The 24,360-nt window shown below is 32.4% G+C and overlaps 1 protein-coding gene across 2 annotated transcripts in view; it reads right to left on the bottom strand.

Annotated features, from left to right (window-relative positions):
• The window catches only part of LOC125055509, a 30,718-nt gene extending 6,786 nt beyond the window's left edge, over positions 1–23,932 (bottom strand). For both annotated transcript variants that reach the window (XM_047657972.1, XM_047657973.1), the window contains exons 1-2: positions 23,665–23,932; positions 3,491–3,632 (exon numbers count right to left, since the gene is read on the bottom strand). In XM_047657972.1, the coding sequence (XP_047513928.1) occupies positions 3,491–3,545 (55 nt within the window). In that variant the 5' untranslated portion in view covers positions 3,546–3,632; positions 23,665–23,932. The remainder of the gene's footprint in view (positions 1–3,490; positions 3,633–23,664) is intronic.
• Between the last annotated feature and the right edge of the window lie 428 nt (positions 23,933–24,360).

Genomic DNA, 24,360 nt, shown 5'->3' with positions numbered 1-24,360 from the left:
CATATGTATTTCACTGATAACATATGTCGGTATAGAAAATATCTACCGTCAAACTGGCACGTTAGTAGTTAATGTAATAAATAATTTAAGGTGATTTTCTAACTAATATGCTCTCTAGGGTGGTTTGAGCCGGTTGTTCGGTTGCACAGAGATGTTTACTCGAGTAGCAAACAAGACATAACCTAACTTCAACGCCAGAATAAAGTTATACCCACACGTAGTGTCTCGAGGGATCGTACGTAATTTCGATCAATGCGAAAACAACCCTTTTTATTGTGTGTAAGATTAGGCTGAGATAAGTATTCCTTGACTGAAGAAATCTTGTTATTTATCTTTCTACAGGTTACGAGAGTGTGGATGTCTTCGAGTAGAACCTTCTTTTACCTATTTTGGAACATCAATCAACTCGTTAATTCAAAAGCAGTCTTAGGGTCTGTTTCACAATGTATGGATAAAGTACCAAATAGCTATGCAACACAAATTATTTGGAAGATAAATTGTGCTATTTGACATTCATCGGACTCATAGCTTAGATGGACTTTATGTGACAAATAGCGCTATCTGACAGTCGTGAAACGCAGCAATAGTTTTTATCCCACCAATAAGTAATAAATAGCTAATTTGGAACTTATGTAGAACTTATCCGTACATTGTGAAACAGACCCTAAATATATTTACTGTAGGAATTATTAAGACATATTTTTCAGTGCTAAAGATAAAAAGATAGTTATTCAAATATAAATTGAATTTTGCCTTTGACATATCAATTTGTAATTATTTCACTTCTTTACGTCCAAAAGTCTTTTAATAATAATATTTACCAGGTTTAAGCTATGTTAATACAAAAAAACAACATTAAGTGCGGTTAAATGGAATGTAAATTAAAAAACCAACTAAAAATCAGCTTTGTAAACGTATTGAATATGTTATAATCCCGAGCGGATTTTAAAATTAACAATTCGTAGCAATTAAGACTTCCTCTGCAGAATAATACCAAAGCATAAAGGCCACGGAGAGACTCAAGTGAATTTTGCATGCTCCAATAAACCTTTATTCTCCAAGTTTTCAATGAGAATCTAAATCAATACTGATCAAATCTCTAAAATGTAATTTTGCTCGTATTTCAAGTATCGGTCCATTCATAAAAGAAAATAAAAATGTATAGTGTACGTATTGTTTTCACATCGATTGGGTACTTATGAGTTTTATATTGTTCAAGAATTATTTCCGTTCTATTGATTTGCTTATTGGTCAGCTATATGAAATTATTATTGCGCAATTCTGTTGTTATTTTTATTGATTACCTTAAATCGCTTTGGATTAAAATTCGAGATTCAATTACCAAGAGAATCTTTTTGCTTTGGTTTTCTTATTGATATGATATAAGTATGTTGTAGAATTAACACTATCTGTGATGTTGTGTTTCATATTAATTAAATTAATAAGTGTATACAAAACAATAATCTTAATATATAAATCACAACGATGTTGGATTTTAGAATTAATTAAATACTTCATTAATTGAGCAACGTAAAATAACATTCTTTGAATTTTTTTTTTATATAAAGAAACCTAAATAAATATAAAATAATAACTAAAATATGTTATTAAAAGGGGTCCCTTTAGTCAAGGTTCCGAAGATACTGGCAGCGTTCCCCCTTTGAATAGCTATAAAAAAAATAGCTACCAAAAAATAATAATAAGTATAGTATAGTATATAATATTTGTTTTTAAATTATTATATAATCTGTGCCTAATATTTTGGAATCGGTCTTATTTAGAGCAAATAATAGGTACTCATTCGTATTTGTCTACAAGCTTGAAAAATCAAGTGTAAGCAGAACTTTGCTTTTCACAAACTTTAGCTTCCGTTACACAGAAACAAAAGGACTAAAAGAAATCTTTTGGTTTAAGAATCGCGCCACATTTTATACTTGTTTCTGATGCTTTGCCAAATAAATCCAAACGAAAAGTAGTTATACTGATGTCTGAGCAATTTGCTCGGATTTCCGACGTGTTGTGAAGCGAAGCCGTTTTTAATTATTTTTCCAAATAGTTCAACGTTACTAACAACTCAACATGTGTTCGTAGAAATTTTGATTTCGTATTTATTTAGATTTCTAAATAACGATACTGTAGGTTTGTTATTTTATATAACTAACCCGTCATAATATAATTATGTTGGTTATTTCGACTATGTGTTTGCGTGTTGTTCCCACGAGAATGTAAGTGCGTGCTCTTATTTCACCATGCCTCCTGCTGATAGAGGACAAATCTTTGTTTTTAATTTATGTTATTATTATTAATTACTTAAAATGTCACATGGGACATGGTGTAATGGTTGCAGCTCCTTAGAAACATTTTGAAAAACAAAAAAATGGCGATTAAAAAGAGTAACGGAGAGTTTATTGCCAGTTCTTCTCTCCCGTTCTACGTCCTTGATTTGAGAACTGGCAGTAAATGTAAAACTAGAAGCATTAATATGTACTGACGAGTCATAAGTGTTAATTATGTTACCTATATGATTAAATTATATTTTACTTTACTTTACTTTAATATACCTTACGTAGTATATTTTATTTATATAATTTCTCGTCAATATAGGGCAAATTGTCCCAACTGTAATATTGTAAAAAAAATATTGCGAATTGTAAATAAATGTATTAGATAATTCCGTAGAATATAAAAGTAAATTATGATGTTAAATTGTACCTACACAAAATTGTTATTTTTAAAAAATAAAAGCGGAAATTTTAATGGACTAGCTTAGCTTTAGCCTGTCTGAGCATTCATTAGTATTATGAAAAATATTTCATTTAATAAAGGCGTAAAGTTTGAGCATAAAATGTTTTGTGCTTTATGAAAATGCTGAAACGAAAAAAATATCGTAGATAACTAAGAATATATATAATGTATACTTGATTGTACATAAAACTTATCTTTGTATGCCTTAAAAATATATGTATTTTGATCAGAATAAAGTTATTAATTGCGAATCAATTACCCAATCCGTTATAGGTTTATACGTAAAGGTTTCAAATTTCTGATAGAATAATAATTGGATTATTTATCATTTTACATAATTAATTTATTAATAATGTTGTTAACATGAAACTAATCATTTTAGAACTTATATTAATTACTGAAAGAAACGAAAATCAAGTATCACAATATCTGATGCGATTCTCTGGGCGATTACGGGACTTCATTTGCCGCTTATTTCTTACTATATTAATAACCATATCTTTATATATATAATTCTTCTGTGAGTGTGTATGTCACTGAACTTCTCTCAAACGACTGGACCGATTTTGATGAAATTTTTTGTGTGTGTTCAAGGGGATCTGGGAATGGTTTAGATTCACAAATCAGCCCGCCAGATGGCGCTGCAGTCGGTACTTTCATACTTTGCTTTACTAATTGCTTGAAATATCATGCAGGACAACGTCTGTCGGGTCTACTAGTATAAATATAAAAGTTTTATACCAACCAGCGAGTGCAGTGAGAGTAGCCAACGCAAGCAGGGCGGTGCGGCTGGATGCCATCACATCAGGACATGCCGCGCGAGGCGCGTTGCGTCATCGCCAATACATTCCTTGGCGATTTTCTCTCCACTTCTTTACTAACTCAACCTGTAACAATTAATCTAGATTAAATTTGGAGAGTTTCTATCAAGAAACTATCAGGTCTAGCCGATGGCGTTCTCGATTTGTAAAACCTTACTATTTTTCATCATTACAATGCTGTTACACCAGAGTGGTTGTAATGGGTAAGTACAGTAAAACCACCTCGCAATATTTAGCAGAAACTACAGGGAATATGCAAAGACACTCGATCTTGGATAAAGATGTATTTTTAAATAAAATGGATGTATTTTTAATAAATGTAATTCTCCGACTAATGAAAAACTTTAGAATGAATTAAAAAAAAACACCAATATATAGGGTAAGTTTATTTTTAAAGGTTTTATGGGATTTAATAATTGCTTCCAGCGGCCCCTGGCGACAAAAAGGCAAATTGTGTTTTAACAAAAAACTTCATCGGTTTGGTCTCACCAATAGCTATTGTTACAACTCTCTTTTGTTTCTGATTCTTACATAGACCTGTCAATATTTTGACATTGATATGCCGCTTTAGCTGTTATAAGTGAAACAATAGGCTGATACATATTTTTAAGAAAATAAACTCTTAGATAAAAATTGAACGTCTGTGCGGTTATAGGGTTAAGTGGGTGTTTAGTAATTGTAACTAATGTTTCTAACTTCGCAGTCTACACCGTAGATTCTTCATTAATTAAAATGTGGTTTGCTACAAAATGTCAACGATATATTACAGCCAGCATAGTATAGATGCAATAATTAGTAATGCTGGCGCATAAGTTCATGAATTTTTCTTTAAAATTTCATATTGTACGAATGAAAAATGTCAACTGTCCAAATTTGAAGTTTCTTACGTCTGTGGTATATATACTTTATATGATAATTATTACATTGATTTATTACTTTCCTTTTCATTACGACGTAGTGGAAACAATAATCTTATAGGTTAAGTACGTAGTTTATAAATGGCGCAAGTGGTAAATAGACATAGCACCCTAAAATCCATAGATTATAGAACTGTGAACGAACGAACGATGCGTGGTTACATTTTTTTCTATATTTACTATTTCACAGACTAAACGTCACTCATGTTATTTTACCTTTTTTGAGTTTGTTTCTTTGTCATGTTATCGTTATTTAACTTGTATTTTTAGGTTTGTTTATTTAGAAACTTTAAGTGATAATAAAAACGCCAGTTTCAAAAAAACAGAAATCTAAGATATAGATTGTTAATTGGCGTAAAATTATAAATAAATTATTTCAATTTTTTTATAATTAACTTAAATATAAACAAAAATACATAGAATACACAAAAACATTAACAGAAAAACACAAACATGCATTATCTAAACGCATGAATTGTTAAGAAGAAACGAACTTGTGAACTGAATTGTAAATTGTTGAAATGGATTTGTTTTGAAAATCGTAAAAAATAAAGTTGACGAAATATTCTGAAGGGAAGTAACAGGTGGTGTTTACATATTATATTTCGCTAAGCCTTTGTCGGCCTCTCTGTTACATTTTCTATGTTACACTTGTAAAAGGTAAGAGACGTGGGTTGTCACTACGTAGAGCCACTCGTATGAGCTGTGTGAGCGGGTTGACAAGGGTTCTGCTTTTTAACTTTAAACAATATTCAAAGGAACTAGTTACTAAATAAATTAATAGTAGTCTTTTTAATGACGTCATTTGTGTCATAGGAATAATATACAGGAAGGAAAGAATATACAATAGAGGAAGTTTTAAATTATTGTAAAAGGAACAATTATAAACATTCAAACTATCGACTTGAACAAGGATTCCACTAAATATAAAACAAAACAATAGAGTACTTTCACACTTACCATAAAAAGACTACTGTTATGCAAAACACAAATATGGATAACTAGTGAACGCCAATGTTTAATTTGACAGACACTGGTTCTGAAACTGGGCATTATGCCGTGTACTATGTCGCGACACTCGATCATTGGTGAGTGACGATTGTATGACCTAAAGAGCTGTGAATGGGAGGAATATGATCCTAATACGGAAATTGGAAGTTTATTAATTGAAAGGGGAATGTTGATATGGCCATCTTTTTATATACAATGATTGTATTTGCCTATAAGAAGTTTTAAAACATTCGTCTACTCAATCATTGTATTTAAACTATGCGATTTGACAATAAATAAACTTAACATTCCAAGAATAAAATATCAAGCTTTTCATTAGTAGGTCGGTGTGATATGCAAATGTACGATGAGAACTGATAACTTGAAACATCAAAAGGGGATAAAATAATGGTGTTAACAGTATACGAATACCCATAGTTCAATTGGGCATAGGATATACATTTCCGCGATTGTTTTATTTGTTTGAAAGTCAAGTCTTCAGTGCCTGACACACCTCGATTTTTTGTCTAACCCTATGATTTAAATTTCTTAAGACATGCCTTTTCCCATACTATGTTTTGCTTTATGGATCAAGAGTTATTTCCACATGGAAAGACAAATCTAGTGGCTGAGCAATAAGTTTTTAAATGTCGAGCTTTGAACCTCAAACGCATTAAACAGATATAACAGTCAGTTTTGTATTATTTTTATGTTTATATTGTATCTAAAGTAAATTAAAACATATTCGATCTAACTCTCGTAATAAACCTGAATTTAGCTATTATTTTTATTTACCTAAACCAAAGAGAAAATTAATGAAGATACCTATACTGTATAGATGAACATCTAAGCAATATAGCACCAGACAGCAATTAATTACTATTACTAATTATTCATAAACTCGCTATAAGTCGCAATTAGTAAAGATTGTTTTGCAACGTTTATTAGCAAAGTGATCCAAGTGCTGTTCAATAACTATTCAAAGACTTATGAATAACGAGAAATTTAACGAGTTCATGGCTGTCAAACTATTGAAATACCTTATACGTATTTCTGTTTTTTACAAATCTATTCAACCAAGCGAGTACCAACTCTAACAATACAGAATTGGTCCGATAGATCTATGATGTTTTTTGTTTCCCCGATTTTATGTAACTCTTTAATGTATGGTGTAAATAACATGTTTTTGTTTTATAATTGCTTTCTGAAATGAATGTCGAAAAAGGTTTCATTTATTCCATATATATGTGCGCGATCCCGAAAGCTTCCGGCACAAGTTTGAACTTTGAATAGGTTCATTCGAAGTTATAAAATAATATACTTGGATTTCATAAAACATTTTATAGTATTGAAATAAAGAACGAAAACACCTTGAAAATTGCATATAAATAAAAACAAAAAGCTTTTGTGGTCTGGCAGAACATTATGCTGGACATTTCAGTAATTTTCCCAAAACAAACATCTCATTATGAATTGATTTCTGTACTTGAAGAAATAAAACCTGCGATAAAATCCGCGTCATAATAACGAATGTGGGGGTGAGCGAGCGACAATAGTTGTCACGCGTTTGTGACCTCATAACCATTCTCCTCAATTTATGACATGTATCCACTCATTCTCGAGGGAACACATTAAGTATATGTAGCACCTGTATGAAGATAAATCATGTTTTGGAAGCTTGCGTTTCATAATGCTTATGTACTGACAGTTTACATAATAATAGTAGTACTCAGTCTTTTATCATCTCCAAAATATATCAATATTATAAAGAAACTAGCTGATCCGGCAAACGTCGTTTTGCCATGTTTATCATTTATAATAAAAAGAGGGTTGATCGTAGAGGGTTGAAAATTTAGGGTTGTATGTATTTTTTAATGTTGTATCATAAAATAAAAAATAAAAAAAAAATATTTAGGAGTGGCCTGGCCTGCCCTTAAAATTTAGGGGGATGAAAAATAGATGTTGTCCGATTCTCAGACATACCCAATATGCACACAAAATTTCATGAGAATCGGTCAAGCCGTTTCGGAGGAGTTTAACTACAAACACCGCGACACGAGAATTTTATATATAAGATATTTATGTTTTTGTATATTTAAATAAATTTGAACTTACATCGATTAAAGAAACTAAAAAGCTACATAGGTTATAATTAATTCCAAAATACATTTAAATGTACAGCTGTGAGAAGCGGTATTACTAGAAGAATTAGATATATGCTTCATTGCAGGATGCCGATCATGACGTATGTATTCAAATCCCGGATAGTGATAAATTTGGCCATTACTATATTTAAAAAAAATTTAAAGACAAGTAAGTTAGAAGCGAAGCACACCATGAGTAGCACAGATGAGCACGTTCTGCACCAGTTTTATGGATAGTCTGTTCGCACTCACTCGTACACTGTAATGTAGCCTTATATGGCTATGGCTAGTTTCAACACAATCACCGTATCTGAACATCTCGGTACAAAAATAGCATGATATGATAGAAATAGCAAATAGTGAACGGCATTTTTTAGATTCCAATTATAATTGGAGAGCTTATTTAAATATTCATTAAATCATTAACAGATCGACAAAGAATTCATAATGCTTTTATTGGTATTTTTCGGTTTCAACTTGATGTAATTAAGCTTGTCCAAGATATACCATCTAATAAGAAGTTTCATATAATGTTATAATATGTATTGAAAAACATTTATTTAACGACAATCCGTGGCCAAAAATATTGAACTATGTATGAAAGAAATCGTAGTAGCTTTTATCCTACTTTCACGCAAACTCGCTAGCATAGTTTTCTATAGTTCTAGTCTGCACAACATAATTTCCATAACCTAGATATTTAAATTACCTTGCTCTGAAATACTGTATTATTCAATAGCTATCACTATTGTACATTAAGCATCATGCTTTTTCTATACCGCTGTTTCTTCACTTAGGTGTCTTTCAAAATCAGTAGTTTATATTAAAATGTCACCGCAATTATAAACACCATCTTTATATATATAATTCTTCTGTGAGTGTGTATGTCACTGAACTTCTCTCAAACGACTGGACCGATTTTGATGAAATTTTTTGTGTGTGTTCAAGGGGATCTGGGAATGGTTTAGATTCACAAATCATTCATACTTTGCTTTACTAATTGCTTGAAATATCATGCAGGACAACGTCTGTCGGGTCCACTAGTTACTTTATAATATTTCGATAGATTATAATTTAAATCAAACCGACAGGTTGCTAAATGTCATAACTCATAAGGAACGTTCATGCCTTGATTTGCACTCGAAAGATAACGAAAAATATTGTAAGCAGTAAAATGATATGTAAAAGATGTCCATTATCGCGAGGTAGTGGTATTTATTACACGGTGGAGAACTTAGCATTCTTAAAATATTTGTTGTCAATCCTATCGAGCTGTCAACTGACGCTACGTATTATCACAGCTAAGGTCAACAGAAATTTAGAAATATTAAGCAGATAATAAATAACAAAATTAAATATTTTAGATTGACTGTTTTTAGTCTGTACAGATTAGGATAAATAAACAATAAAGGTAAATGGGTATATTAGTTTTCACGTCATTGTACAAGTAATAAAAAGTATAATGAATGTTAATTCGGAGCCCATTAGAATGTATATAAACATGAATTTATTACTGTGAGTAACTGTAACTCATATAACAAGTAAAAGCTTTGAGCACTTAGATTTTATTGTTATTCTTATCACGTTTTTATTAGATAGAATAACAATTTTATTGCCAGCATCCGTAAAATGGCATAAGTGGTTTTTGAGATTTCTCCCAATCGATAATATTATTGAACATTGTATTTTCAAAGATTTAATCTGTAATATGAAAATGTAATAACGTGGATATATTTAGTAATTTCTTCGTTTTACGTTAGTTTATTTGGAAAATAACTTTAATAGAAATATGTTTAAATAAAATTTATTGCTTACAACTAAACGTCCAAACAATACTTGTTCTTTATCCTTATTCTATTCAGAACGGAATTCGTATGAATTGATTAAACTTTATTTAAATTAGCATTTTTAAAAGTTTCGATAGAAAATTCAATAACTCTTTACTTGATTAATAAATGTATAAGATGTGATCTTATATTTACTGAAAAGCTGTATAATTATAAACTTCATTCAATGCAAGATATCGCCGTTCACGTATGCCTATTAAGCTAGTTGGCTAGCATGTTTCTATTTCTATATATGAAACCATAAAACAGGTCCTGTTCTTAACAAAGTATGCTTTACATGGCATTTAAAATAAAAAAGGCTGGCTGTATGCCACGATCTTGACTAAGCCGTCGTTCTTACGCCAAAATAATGTTTTACGAAATTTCGCGTGTACGACCGCAGTTATGAAAATTGTTTTCATTAACGTTCGAGAGAAAAATGAACATTTTAGTATGTTTTAATATACTATAAATATCGCTGACACTTTTATAATGTAATACCTGTGTATACTTACAAAACTAGTAGTAGCCATCAGGCTAGCTACTTATCAGACTGTGCGATTATTAGCTTTACGCTTCTTCTTCAAGCAAGCTTCTGTTGTTTTTGCTTCTAAAGCTAATTATTTCAAATGCTTACAGCAGTAGCGATTACCATTATGATGACAGATAATGATTGGATATCTAGTTTTATTTTCATGACTACATTAAAGAATATTATCAGATAAATGAAGATATACTATTAAAGGAGATTGGAATATGCCAAAAGGCTATGGAGAATTCTATTCTTCAGTTGAAAATTAAAGACAAAAGTGAAAAACAACACGGAGCCTTACAAAAATATCAGACACAAAAGATTAAAGTGTAATTGGGCCGGTCACATTGCCCGCGTTTGTGATGACAGATGGGTCAAAAAGACCGTTACTTCAAATGGCCCAGTGGAAAGAGAGAAAGATTGGAAAATAGTAGCTAAGATGAGAGACAAAAGGATGAATTTGGTGGAGGCCCTCACTCCATAATATAATAAATATAGTTAAAAAAACTAAAAAACACGCTTTTAAAGCACATCAAACTAAAAAGTGAAAGTGCAATACGTGTTTTCTCAATTTAATCGTTTTGCTTTGTGGAATTAAAAAAAATCCATTGTTTTTTTTATTTTATTTTTTAGTTAATTTTTTTATAATTTTTTTTTCGGATTATTGCATTGTCATCGATCTTCGACAGGTGCGCAAAGTTTGAATTAAATCTGTCCGTTAAAAGTGGGTCAAAATCGAGTCCGAAGGAGTCAGTTACATACATACATACATACATACATACATACATAAATACATACAGGTGAAGCTAATATAAAGCGTGTAAAATACAATAATAACATAATAGACATATTGTAATCCTTATTATAGTACTCGAATATAGGCTATTCTTATTTTATTTATTTTGTATAGTGTTATTTTCATTACTAATACGTCAAAGTATTATCAGACGCATGAAGAAACTAAATATTGTGTTATGAAATCCATTTTTATCGAATTATAATAATTACAATTTATTTAACTAGACTGTAAAATGATTCTCATATTATACCTAGTTGTCAGTTTGGACAGTCTGTGGTAACGCGAAACAATTTTATAACTCAGTTAAATACTTGTAAATTTAAAGAGAAATACACTTCTGGTTGTGATTTAATTATCCCAATTGTGCAATTAATTGGGTTAAATTTTAAATTCCTTTATAATATGTAAAATAAAAAATCAGTACAAATAGTATGAGCAGTGTTGGTCTATTCACTCATGAGGTCTTTGCCTTCGTAGGAGGAGGAGGATTGGAGGATCGGGGGCCTACTACCTACTTGCATATTAAAAACAGATACAGAAACTGAAGCCCAGCCCTAAAAGGTTGTAGCGCCACTGACTTTTTTTATATAAATTGCATGCATGGATTCACTATCACATATATTCGGCTTTTTTAAAAATTGGTACGATCTATTCTTAAAGGACCCTAAGGATCTCAGTGTGAACTATGTTCTATGTACTATTGTATCTAAGTTCAATACATTGTTGACGTACGGGTGTCAGTCATACTAAGTTATATTGATTATGTAATATCGTTGACTGCTTGGACATATAGGTGATACGCACGAAAAAATGCCTAAAGGTGCGTACAGACTATATAACATAACATGTTATACAACATTGCTATACAACATGTTTCAGATAATGTGGACACTGAATGTTATAAAACATGTTATTGATATGTATGCTAGGACGAACCCAGCATCTACGTTTTTATGTTTTTCTTTTGTTATTTAAAATGGTTATATAACATTGTTATATTGCATTGTTATTATAATGTGTACAGTATTGTTTTATGTTATAATGTTGAATGACAAGGTTACATAATGTGGACGTGTTATAAAACACAAGTTATATAATATGTTACATAGTCTGTACGCACCCTAAGATAAACACATTTGTTTAACATAACATATATACATAACATAAATACATTAAAAACTAAAATAAACATCTTTATATAGTATGAAACTTACACCAAGGATGCATAAATGTATTTTCCTTTTAGTTTCATTAAACAGTAAAATAAATACAGCAGTATTAAAAAAGTAACGATTCCCCAGGGTTACTTACATTTCCACCTACGTTTCTTCCTACGCTCCAGTTATTCGAGATTAGTACTTAGTTACATTTCCGGTTCAGAGTACATCGAATATGTCAAAGGACTTCCAATGTTATCGGATTATGTACTAACGATATATTTTATCATCGAATGACATGATAAGCTAAGTAATGAACGTTCAAACTAATCTATATGATTTTTAAAATGAGTTCTTTTTACACGCTTTATATTAGGTTCTCGCGTATGTATGTATGTATGTAACCGACTCCTTCGGACTCGATTTTGACCCACATTAAACGGACAGATTTAATTCAAACTTTGTACACTTATAAAGAATCAGCGACAATATAATAATTTCATAGATTTATCTCGAAAAAACAATGAAATTTTTGGTAAGTTCACAAAGCAATACGATTAAATTGAGACAACACGTATTGCTGCTATGACTAAAAAGTGGAAAATAAATATAGTTTAAAAAAACTAAAAAACACGCTTTTAAAGCACATCAAACTAAAAAGTGAAAAATAATTCCTAATTTAGGATTTAGTGTTTTTTAGTTTTTTTTAACTATATTTATTAAGGTATCAGACCCCGTGTTATGTCATGCTGGTGTGGGTTTTGACCACGAATAATAATGTAATATATCTATTATTTAAGCGTTGAACTAATGCAATTCGTTTTACAGATTTTTCATGTCTAAAATTATTACTTATTTATGATAAATCTTTTTAACATTTTTCGCGTAAATATCTCTCATTTTTTTAGATAACTCGGTAACTTGATGAAACATTTATGATCATCACGCAACTATTGTCGTTTATCCATCAATCACGTAAAGAAAATAATACAGGGTAAGAAATATTCATGAGAGCAGTGTTGGCCTAGTGGCCTCAGTGTGCGATTCTCATCCCTGAGGTCGAAGGTTCGATCCTTGGGTGTGCACCAATGGACTTTCTTTTATATGCGCATTTAACATTCGCACGAACGGTGAATAAAAAGTACTCGAGGAATGCGGCTTGCCTTAGACTAAAAAAGTCGACGATCAGCCTATTAGATTGATCATGAAACAGATACAGAAATCTGAGCTCCAGACCTTGAAAGATTTTAGCGCCACTGATTTTTTAATACAGCCGTGCTATTCTGTAACTCACTTTTCGAACTCTCACAGCGGTTTTTACAGCGGCGGTCGCGCTCAAAGCAGTCATTTTACGATTTGGCATTCTGATAAGGGAGCTTGTTGTTTATTGTTTGAGTTCGCCGTCCGCTGTGTGAGTTCGTAAAGTGAGTTACAGAATCGCAAGGCTTATAAACAATTTAACATAAAAAGTGTTGTATTCGCATCAAGAGCTCAATGCATCACTAACGCAATAATTATAATAAAGGATTAAGTAAACTATACTATTATCGTGCAACAGACTAGAACAGCCATGCCAAAATTAGTTCACCGCAAATAGTTAATTGATTAAATACCAACGTCAAATCAACTTGAACGTATAGCTACATAGTTCAGATAGTCTTATTATATACTACATATTAATTATATAAAGTATATAAGGAATAACACCAATTGAAATATAATTATAGGTAATTAATGGAAAAGTTTGTTTAAGACAGTTAGATGTAAAACATAAAAGTTTTTCAATGAAAATGTTTTTTTCATGCACCTTGTAAAACGTTATCATAAATTAAAAAAAATATTGGTTGTTTGTAAAGTAGGTTTACGATCGAGATGTTTACGTGATAACGTCTTATTGGTGATATAAGTTTTTGGGAAGTAAGGAATTAATGAAGGTAACAATTTTTTCAAATTTTAAATTACATCTATCGTTTTATTCACACTTTTGATGATAAATTTCGGGTGTAAAATGACAATTTACTTATTCGACTATGATATACATTTTTCTTCATACATTCACGGAATGACTGGCAGCGCTCGAGATGAGACGGGAGATCGGTCCGTCTCTCTCTCGTTATACCTGCGATCGCGCTCGTGAGGTTTTGGTGTGACACAAGTTTCTGAACATGTCACCCAACTAAAACGATTTTAAAGACGTTATCACGTCAAAATTTCAATTTCAACGATGATTCATAGATGCGACCAAGCCTTCAAAAATGTTAATGCTACAACGTTCGATCTGCGCTTGATATGGTAAATTTTTTTTTTTAAGACAATTCACACCAATTGACCGAGTCCCATGCTAAGCTGGTGAAGCTTGTGTTATGGGTACTAGGCAACGGATATACATACATATTATAAATAGATAGATAAATACATATTTAAACACCCAAGACCTAAGCACAACACCAAATGCTCATCACATCGATTTCGTCACAGCCGGGGATCGAAACCGGGACCCATGGATTCGCAGTCAGGGGTACTAACCACTAGACCAATGAGACGTCAAGTCGTCATATACATGTATGTTTTTTCACACATTGTTTGTCACAGTTTTGTAGAAGATGCATTTCACATATATTTTACTAGGTTGTAGACATTATGATAGTCTTTATTCGGTATAAACTTTTATCATGTTTATAGCACTTATGATTTTAAAAAAAACTGATTTCGCTCCCATTATGTTAATTAATGTTCCCTAGTAAAGTGTAGAATGACCCTATTCTTTTTACATGTCTTTTCTGTTATAGCAATGCATATTTTACAATTAATTAAGTTGATTTACGTGCTTGTTGTTGTGGGTAAAAACTTTACATTTATAAAAATAAATAAAAAATAAATCAGTGGCGCTACAGCATCTTTAGGTCTGGAAACGATTTCACCGTTCCTTCACCGTTCGAGCGAATGTTAAATGCGCACATACAAAGAAAGTCCATTGGTGCACAGCCGGGGATCGAACCTACAATATCAGGGATGAGAGTCGCATGCTGAAGCAACTAGGCCAACACTGCTGCAAATGTATAAGCACTTTCATATTCAAAGAGCTTGTTTCACTATTTTCTTTATTTATGAGATATTATTCAAACTTTGTTTTAGATAGTTTCCTTTTAAACTTCGAAGATAATTTTTAAGCGGAAAATAATGCATGAATTATTTGAAATAAATCAAAGTTTTGAGATAAATTATCCTCTGAAAAGAAAATTTCGCAACGTAAATTTCGCTTGGAGAATTTCGAAGTTTTCTGACACGTGTGTGATGAATGAAACGTTGAATGCTCAGGCTACGGAGCCTCAAGCGTAGAGCTTGTCTCGTGGAAATATGCTTTTGTGCGGAAAAGCTTCGTGACCTTTTGTGCTATCTTTAAGACTGTACCGATTTTATTGCAAGTATTTTATGTTCAAAATATAAATTCTGCGTCATTTTTGATAAATCGGTGTTCAACAGAAAACAGTTTATTTAAAATAATAAACGGCACAAAGAGTCTTTCCTCCTACTTCGATTGTGTTCTCTTTGGAGTAGAGACTCTTGGGCCGTGGGGTTCGAGTGCGCAGCTAATTAAAGATTTAAGTTTGCGCCTGGTAGATAGTCCGGTGACCCCAGAGCTGGTGCTTTCCTGGCTCAACAAATAAGTATCGCAATACATAGAGGAAATGCTGCCAGCGTTAAAGGTACACTGCCACAGGGACCAAACTTTTTAAATTTGTTTTAATTTTCTTTTTAATTATAATTATTTTGTAGGTTAAAAATATTGTAAATACAAATTAAATGTATTTAGAAAATGACTGTAAGCATTTAAATGTACTTAACCTTAAATACATTTTATTATATTAGCATGGCAAGGCATGAGACGACGCAATCGTCGCATCAATAATTTCTATTAATAATTATTTAAATACAACAAACTGGTTTTATTTAAGAATAATATTTTGCACAGGCATCAAAATAAAATTAGCAATAGCCCGTAGAATACACGGTATTCACCAATATTCGCGACGGGCAGATTGCCAAAAAACTAAATAATTTTTAAGCTCACAGAAGCCAGCGCGTGGTCGCAATTGCTTTGCCACTCAGCAGGCGAAAAAGTCCAAAGGATAATAAGAGATTTCGTCGGGCGATATTGCAAATACGAAAAAGAAAATGTGTTGCTTGTGTGATATAAAAGGATTGTTATTAACTTATTATTGTAATCAACCCTAACTTCATTCGTTTGGTTCTGTTCACCAATGGATTTTCTTCTCTATATGCATTTAACATTTGCTTGCAATCGGAGTAGGATCAAATCCTTATGACATTACATTTTAAATTTGACCCCAGCATTTGACTCAAAAACCGATGACGTCAGTTAGAAACAAATGGGTGATTATCTATCTATACTAATATTATAAAGAGGAAATTAGTTTGAAATGAATAGGCTCCGAAACTACTAGACCGATTTCAAAAATTCTTTCACCGTTGGCAAGCTACACTATTCCCGAGTGACATAAGCTTTACATTGTTCATTTTTCATTTTAAAAAAAATTAGGGATGCTTACTAAAACTTGGCTAATCTAACCCAAGGTGTAAAAAAATAAACAAAAAACTTCCTTCAATCGCGTGCGCTACGAAAACTATTAATGATAGAACAAAATGATGTATTACAATTTTTCAGGACGCATCACTATCTATAAAAAATGTCGCGATAGCATGTCTCTATTTTTTATAGTTACGTCACAATAAGCGTCAATTTATTTTTTTTTTATTAAAATACCACCGCTAGAAAAGTCTCTTTATTCGTACCTAGGTATTGATCCTTATGAAAATACCAACGTTTCACATAAGCTACAATTTAATGGAATAACCACCAAAAAAGCATGGTGGATTGGTGTTCTCCTGCCGTTTCTCTTGAATAGTTTACTACTATGTAATATAACAATAATCTTAGCCACAGCAACGCTTGGCCGAGTCTACTAGTTGCCTATAAAGTCATTTGGATGTAGAATTCTGTTAAAGTTTATAACACTAGATAGATTAAAGCGTTATTATTAAGTTAAGCTATTCTGTCAATTAGTAATATAAGTATAATTGTATTTTCGTAACTGAGGAGAAACCTATTCACTCAAAGGTTGCCATCTCGTTTTATAATACGCGTAATATTCGTAAACACTTATTTCAAATATTCAGAATTTTACTTGATAAATTTCGTTTACACTTCCATTTTATCACAGATTAAAATATTTATATAGAATGACAAATCAGATTAGATTATTGTAGATAAAATCATTTATGAATACAACCAACGTTTATACTACACGTTTTTATAAATTGTACAGTTTATGAAAGTCAATGCGAATGAATGCAATGTAAAAAGTATGCTCTAATTAGACGTTAAATTCTAATTAAACATAAAAATCGTATCGCAATTTCAATAGACGTTAAGAACGCGAGTCGAAGCAGGCAGTAAATGTAAAAGTTTTAAGGAATTTTGATTTTAAAATTGCCTTGGAGTCGGCGTCAATTTCCAACTGCTTTACAGAAATATACTGAAATACTTTATACTGAATAAAAATATACAAAGACGTGCTAATTATGTACTTAATTAAAGACTTACATGGTTGACAATTTATAGCCCGTTACGTATATCGTAGAATACATATGTAAAGTAAGATGGTAAGATATGGACTAGCTTTTGTCGTATTAGAACCAGTGTCACCGCTTGGATTTCTACATTAAAAGTGTGATTGTTTTTTGAAGTTATACTTCTTTAGGTGCGTTATGAAAAATTGATTGAGAGTGAAATTTTACGATGCGCGCGCACTGTGACACAAAATTAATAGAATGAAGTTGCCCACGGAAGTTGCTACGCCATTGGACGTAATTTAAAAACAACATTCGATTAATAATAGAATTTATGTTACACTTAATGTAAGAGAATAATAATAAATATTTATTTATTTAATTTTTCAAATGTAAACTAAACTTTATTATAAGGACACCTTTTCCAGTCTTTGATTATTTAATTGTAATTAATTATTTGCATGCAATCAAAAACTATTTTTAATAATGCCAAAGAAGTATAACTTCTTACGCGCGTACATAAGTACACGCACCCTTTTTTTATAGACAGGGGGAAACGGGCAGGAGAGCCATCTGATGTTAAGTGATACCGCCGCCCATGGACACTGTCAATGTCAAAGGGCTCGCGAGAGCGTTGCCGGCCGATTGATACGCTCTTTTCTTGAATAACCCTAACTCGAATTGGTTCGGAAATACTTCAGTGGGCAACTGGTTCCACATAGTGGTGTGCGGCAAAAACTACCTTAAGAAACGCTTAGTTGTGGAACAACGGACATCGGAGTGATACGGGAGAAATTTCGTATTCTGCCTCGACGTCCTATGATAAAACTCAGCTGCAGATTAATCCGAGCCGATAACCGATTGTTTAATTTATTTTTTATTTTAGTTATGCTCACAAACATCACATGTTACAACGAGAACAACCAGATACTTTTGAAAATATGTTATACGAAGGATATATGAGTGAAAATGACATAAGAAGGCGCAGCGGTAAACGGAACTAACTTCCTCATAATCGAGTAGCCCGCAATTTTAATTAAAAAAACAATTTCAGACTAGAAGAAGAACGTAAACAGTGATGTTTAAATAGCGTCATCAACAAACTGGGCCGTTGTCAAGCAAAACGAAATTGAATAAAATTTTATATGAGCAGTGTGTCTTGTAATTAAACTTGCAATGTTCTAACCTCAGCCTTGCAATTATGTAACTCACACAGCGGTTTTCTTTCGCTCTTTGGTTTTCGGTCGCTCTCAAATCAGTCATGAAGCAGTCATTTTATGATTTGGCATTCTGATAAACAATAAACTACAAGCTCCCACCTTATCAGTTATTATACCACGAATAGTTGCACCAAAAGAAATCCTTTAAATATCCCTTTGAATCGAGCGGTTTTTCTTAAACGGACATGAGAATGAATTGTCTGGTCTGAATTCTAGCTTTAGTAATGGGTCGACTAGTTGACCGAGCCACGTTAACAATTGGCACGCTGCGTTGGACGCATTTCCTGCATAAAATGTTGGAACCAAAAAGCTTTTCATACTTTTTTGTATCTATCACTTTTATCTATTACATACTCTTACTGCTTTTATTACATTATTTTTATATGAAACACTAGCTGGCCTGGCGAACATCGTACCGCCTAACAGACGATTCTTTATTTGTTTAAAATACTTATTCTGCTATTCGGGACACCGGTCTAGCTAGTAAGATAAAAAAAAGAAAATTGATAAGACAACAAATACATTATGTCAAAAAATAAAAATTTACCTTCCCGGAACCCCTCCACTAACACTTGAACTTTATGCTATGGTTATTAAAGTTCAAATTGACTTTTAAGTATTATTACGAATATTTTGTATGGGAATATAGAAAAGTGTTGTTATTAGCCTTTTTTACTCAATTTTTTTTAATTTTTCTCCGTAAGAACCATCCTCGTACTTCAAGGTATATTATAAAAAAAAATCAGACAAATCGGTCAAGCCGTTTTCATGTTATCTCGTGACAACGGAAAACGGGTTTCATTTTTATATATATAGATTTCTACAAATTGCCAATTTTCACACTGTTTACGAATTGAGAGGTTTATAGAGGTCTATTTTTTTCTACTAAGTATTATTATTATTACATTATTTTTCTTTTTTTGCGACTGAGGCGCAAACTATCTGCTCTTGTCTCTGGAAGAATGACCTGCGCTGTGGAACAGTTTGCTCCTCAGCATAATGCTGAACCAGGGCCAATTACAACCACAGCACACACGTACTACACAATTAAAACGTACCTTGTTCTTGTAAAAAAATATTATCTTTCATAATTTTTTTTCTATTTTTTTTATTATTATTTTGTGTGTTTCCGTGTGTGTTCAAAAAATGTTATGTCTGTTGAAAATTAGCGTACTTCCCAATTTGAAGTCGTGCTGAAAAAGTTACGTAATGTAAAATGTATTTATTTATAATTTATTGTAATTGTAACATCCGGTTCGATCCCAAGGAAAGAAATAAGGCTTTGGAAGGCATAGCGATCATGCTTTAAGAAATACGAAATTGAATACCTTCAATCACTATTTACTAAGTTAAAAACAATTTATACACCGCTTAAAATTATATAAACAGCGCAGCGGGAGCGCTCGCTAACGAGCTCCTAATCATAAATTAACTGACTTTATCTCCAAGTAACGAACGACGATGCTGACAAGAAGCTACAACTCATTCCCTGAAGGTTACACATTTTTATCCAAAGAGAAATTACAGTGACAAACGTGAATTAAACTTAAAATCCATGAGATGGCTCTTTTGTACTCTACGAAGTTATTAATAGAAGAATCTCAGTGATTCTAATGCTGTTTATTACATTTTCAGAGTTACTTAAGCTATTTAGTAACGATTTATGTCAGATTTAAGCAGAAACTTAAAAAGTTGTTATTATTCAATATAGTAAATCAATGGCGCTACAACTGGTGACGTTTGGGCCTCAGATTTCTGTATCTGTTTTATGATGATTTGTCAATCTAATAGGCAAGTAGGTGATCAGTCGTCTGTGCTTAACACACACCGTCGACGTTTTGTGTGGTAAGCCGGTTTCCTCACGAGGTTTTCCTTTGCCGTTCAAGCGAATGATAAATACGCACATAGACAGAAAACCCATTGGAGCACAGCCGGGGATCGATCTCAGGGATGGCATTCGCACGCTGAAGCCACTAGGACAACACTGCTCGCGTTAATTAATCATAAAAATAAATAATCGCATAATAATTTTCTCCCCAATTTACATAGACGCGATTCTCTCGTATTTATTTTATTGTTTGCCTAACTGTCCTTCCAAATTTAAGTTTTAATGATTTACAATTATTTATCTTCGCTTCATGCGTACGTATAATGTAGCTAAAACAATAAGTAGAGATAATTGGTGGGTAGGTTGATAGCTAAACCTAGTCTATAGTAAGTATTCCTGTGAAAATTTCCCGGAATTTGAGCGGTTTTACAGTGACTCAAATAGATAGGACAGACGCGATCTGAAATACTGACATGTTTTATGAATCACAACAACAGCTTTATTAGACGTTCATATGTTAGCAGACGTTTTACACTTCAAATAACTGTTTAAACTTTGATACACACTGGTGGCAAATTGAATATTTTTATATTCAATTTGACAAAACATTATTTTCTCATTTTGGCTTACTTTTATGAATAAGATCGTAAAGATGAAAGTTTATTGATTCGCAAATGTTATTTCTATATCTGTTTGTTCAACAATTAAGGTTAAGGAGGTGGAAGGTTATAGTATTGTCTTTGATTAACATAACCTTTACACATTTAAAGAAAAAACTTTTTAACCACCGTGACCACGCACGCTGTAAAGCACGCGAAACGTCGGTTAAATTTAAAATTATGTTAAATAATTGTAAATTTATAATAATACATAACTTTAATCCGGTTAAAAAGTTTTTTTCTTTAAAGGCGGAAGGTTGATTATCTTTTTGCGAAAAAATATAAAAATATAAGAGTTTGCAAGAACTTATTGTGCAAACGATAAAAGGAAGTTGAACATTGAAAATTTTTATAAAATTATTGATGCTCATTTTAATACTTTTTACCTACCCTTAGAGTAGAGAGAGAGAGTTTTACGCCGCTTAGAGTTAATACACTTTATTTAATAATTATCTTTTGTTCATGAGGGCTTAAACGTTATTTAGGTTCATGTAGGCTAACAATCGCTAATAATAACGATAATTATTATTTATTTATTACAATTACACATATCCATTTTAGTTAGTAAGTACAGCCCTGCGATTTTGTAACTCAAAGTGAGTTGCATTCTAATAAACAATAAACTACACCTTTTCAGAATGCCAAATCATAAAATTACTGCTTCACGACTGATTTCAGAGCGACCGCCGATGCAAAAACCGCTGTGTGAGTTCGAAAAGTGAGTTACAGAATCGCAGGGCTGGTTACTGTTATACAAAAGCGTATCTGCTGTACAGTTAAGCAGCTAAACTTATTCGAATTATTTATATTTTTCTGTGCTAAAACAAACAGTATTTTATCTTCTATCTATCTATATTCTTTTAAATTATTTATTTATTTATTAACACTTCGTTGCATTACAATATAAAAATTGAATATAATTAAATGAAAAGGAGGGCAACTGGCGGCCTTATCGCTTTCGAGCGATTTCTTCCAGGAAACCACTGTGAGAAAAGAAGAAAAAAAAGTTTTAAATTAGATAAGGTAGGCAAGAAGTGCAAAAATACATATTAAATTTGTTATTAAGAAAAAGACAAACTAAACCAAAAATAATCTATGAAAAATTATAAGTGAAAAGTGCACATGAATCACGATAATTTAAGATCAGTCTCACGTCAGTTAGTAGTAAGTAAGAAAGTTAGGGATACGATGTGGGCAGCTAATGTTTGTACAGAAGAAATTTAAAGGAAGATAGAGAAGGAGCTAAGCGAATAGGGACGGGAAGTGAATTCCATAGCTTAACTGCAAAGACCCTAAAAGGTTTCGCCAAAAATGAGGAGTTATGAGATGGGATTTCAAGATATAGTTTTCAAGGTATAATTATTTATTATAGCATGTTTTAATTACTCTATTTACTGCTGTTAGGCATTTCAATATTACCACATATAAATTTAAATAATGTTATATCTCCGCGCCCTCGGAAATGATCGTTCGCGCCGGAGGAGGGGATTCAATTAATTAATAAACGAAGCCTTCATTGCAAATTGATACATTAATTTATCTATGAATATAAACCTAAGAAATTGGTTTATTTGAACGCGCTAATCTCAGGAACTACGGTACTGAGGTAATAATTATGTGTAGGATAGTTTATTTAGGAAGGCAAAACATGCAATGATCGCAGAGGAGTGACATAGAAGTTATAGTATATTGTAATAGATCAATAATCTTATGGCTAATTATTGCTAAATTGTGATCAAGATCTGCAAACACGTTACTTTAATGATAATAATGTGATAGGAAACTTATGTAATATGTTAGAAGTTGCTTTCGTGGCTATTCTGTGTAGATACTCTAACTTTAACTTTGTGGTTCGTAAATCTACCTAAAACTTCAAAGCTTTGAAATATTGTGTCAGTTCACCAAAATTGTTCCACTAACCAGTTAATTATAAACCACTCACATTTTGCTGGCGTATTTAGCTCACAAATGCCTACATCAATGTAATTGGTACAATTAATCAATATTAAAATATTATTTACACTATTAGAAGCAGAGCTTCTTGGAAGGATCCAACTCTGCCCTATAATGGCAAACAAATTTCGAAAAGTGGTATGTTATCTTGACCATTTCATTTTTTATTCCAATTTTGATTATATCTTTATAAAGTACCTAATTATTTATATTGCTGTAGCATTTCAGATGCAATTAGAGTACGAAAGAACCATTGTATTTTCATTTTACAAAAGTAGCTAATTTATGCACAAACAGTGATACAAAGGATGGCACGAGAAAGTTTGTTTAGTAGGAATGCGTTTAGAAAGATACACGCCTTTCATTCGTTTCATTTTTCAAAAGGGAATATTTCCATTCACATTTCATTATTCCTCAACATCTTTTATATATCAATTTTACAAAGCAAACATTATCTATTATACTTATTCAACATACTTACAATTAAGGTTCTAGAATTAAATCCTTAATTCCGAGGCGCACGACAGATGCAATAGAAACCGCATTTCCTAAACTTTTAATTTACACTTAAGGAAACCGAACACTGCAGAACGATGTGTTAAACAAACCCGATATTAAAATTTCATGTTAGAACCGGGTGGATTGTATCGGGCTGGAGGTGCGAAGAGCGCAGGCGGCGGGCGTCGGCGCCGGGCGCCACCTGTCGCTGGCGACGGTTGAGAGCCGCCTGGGGGTGCTTCGCTGGCGAAAGCTCGTGAGCGACTGAGCCCGGGCGGCACGTGGGCCCGGCGCCGACCGCCGCCCAGCCGACCGCCCGCCCGCCCAGCCGCCCAGGTGCACCGGCTGCCTCGATCCCGCAACGCCACCCCACGCCGCGGGCTCACACAGAGAACATTGGATTTTTTAAAGTTAGACACTCGAAGTTTTCACTCTATAATATCTACGTTTTACTCCGATCATTTAAGTTTTAAGTAAATGTATAACGTAACATAGTTTTAATTAAAAAACTATTATAGTAAGTATTCCAATTGCGAAGTACTGTTTCTCCTAAATTCAAGCAATGAAATATCAATTAAAAAAAGTGCAATTTTAATTGATATTTCAAACGCAACACCCAATTCCATAATACAGACATGTTTATTAAGAAACAAGTGAAAAAATACCGGAAATAGCACGA

Source organism: Pieris napi, chromosome 13 (genome assembly GCF_905475465.1).
Source record: "Pieris napi chromosome 13, ilPieNapi1.2, whole genome shotgun sequence".
Lineage (NCBI taxonomy): Eukaryota > Metazoa > Arthropoda > Insecta > Lepidoptera > Pieridae > Pieris > Pieris napi.
Note: the sequence above shows the minus strand (reverse complement) of the source record. Positions and strands in the feature narration are given on the sequence as shown.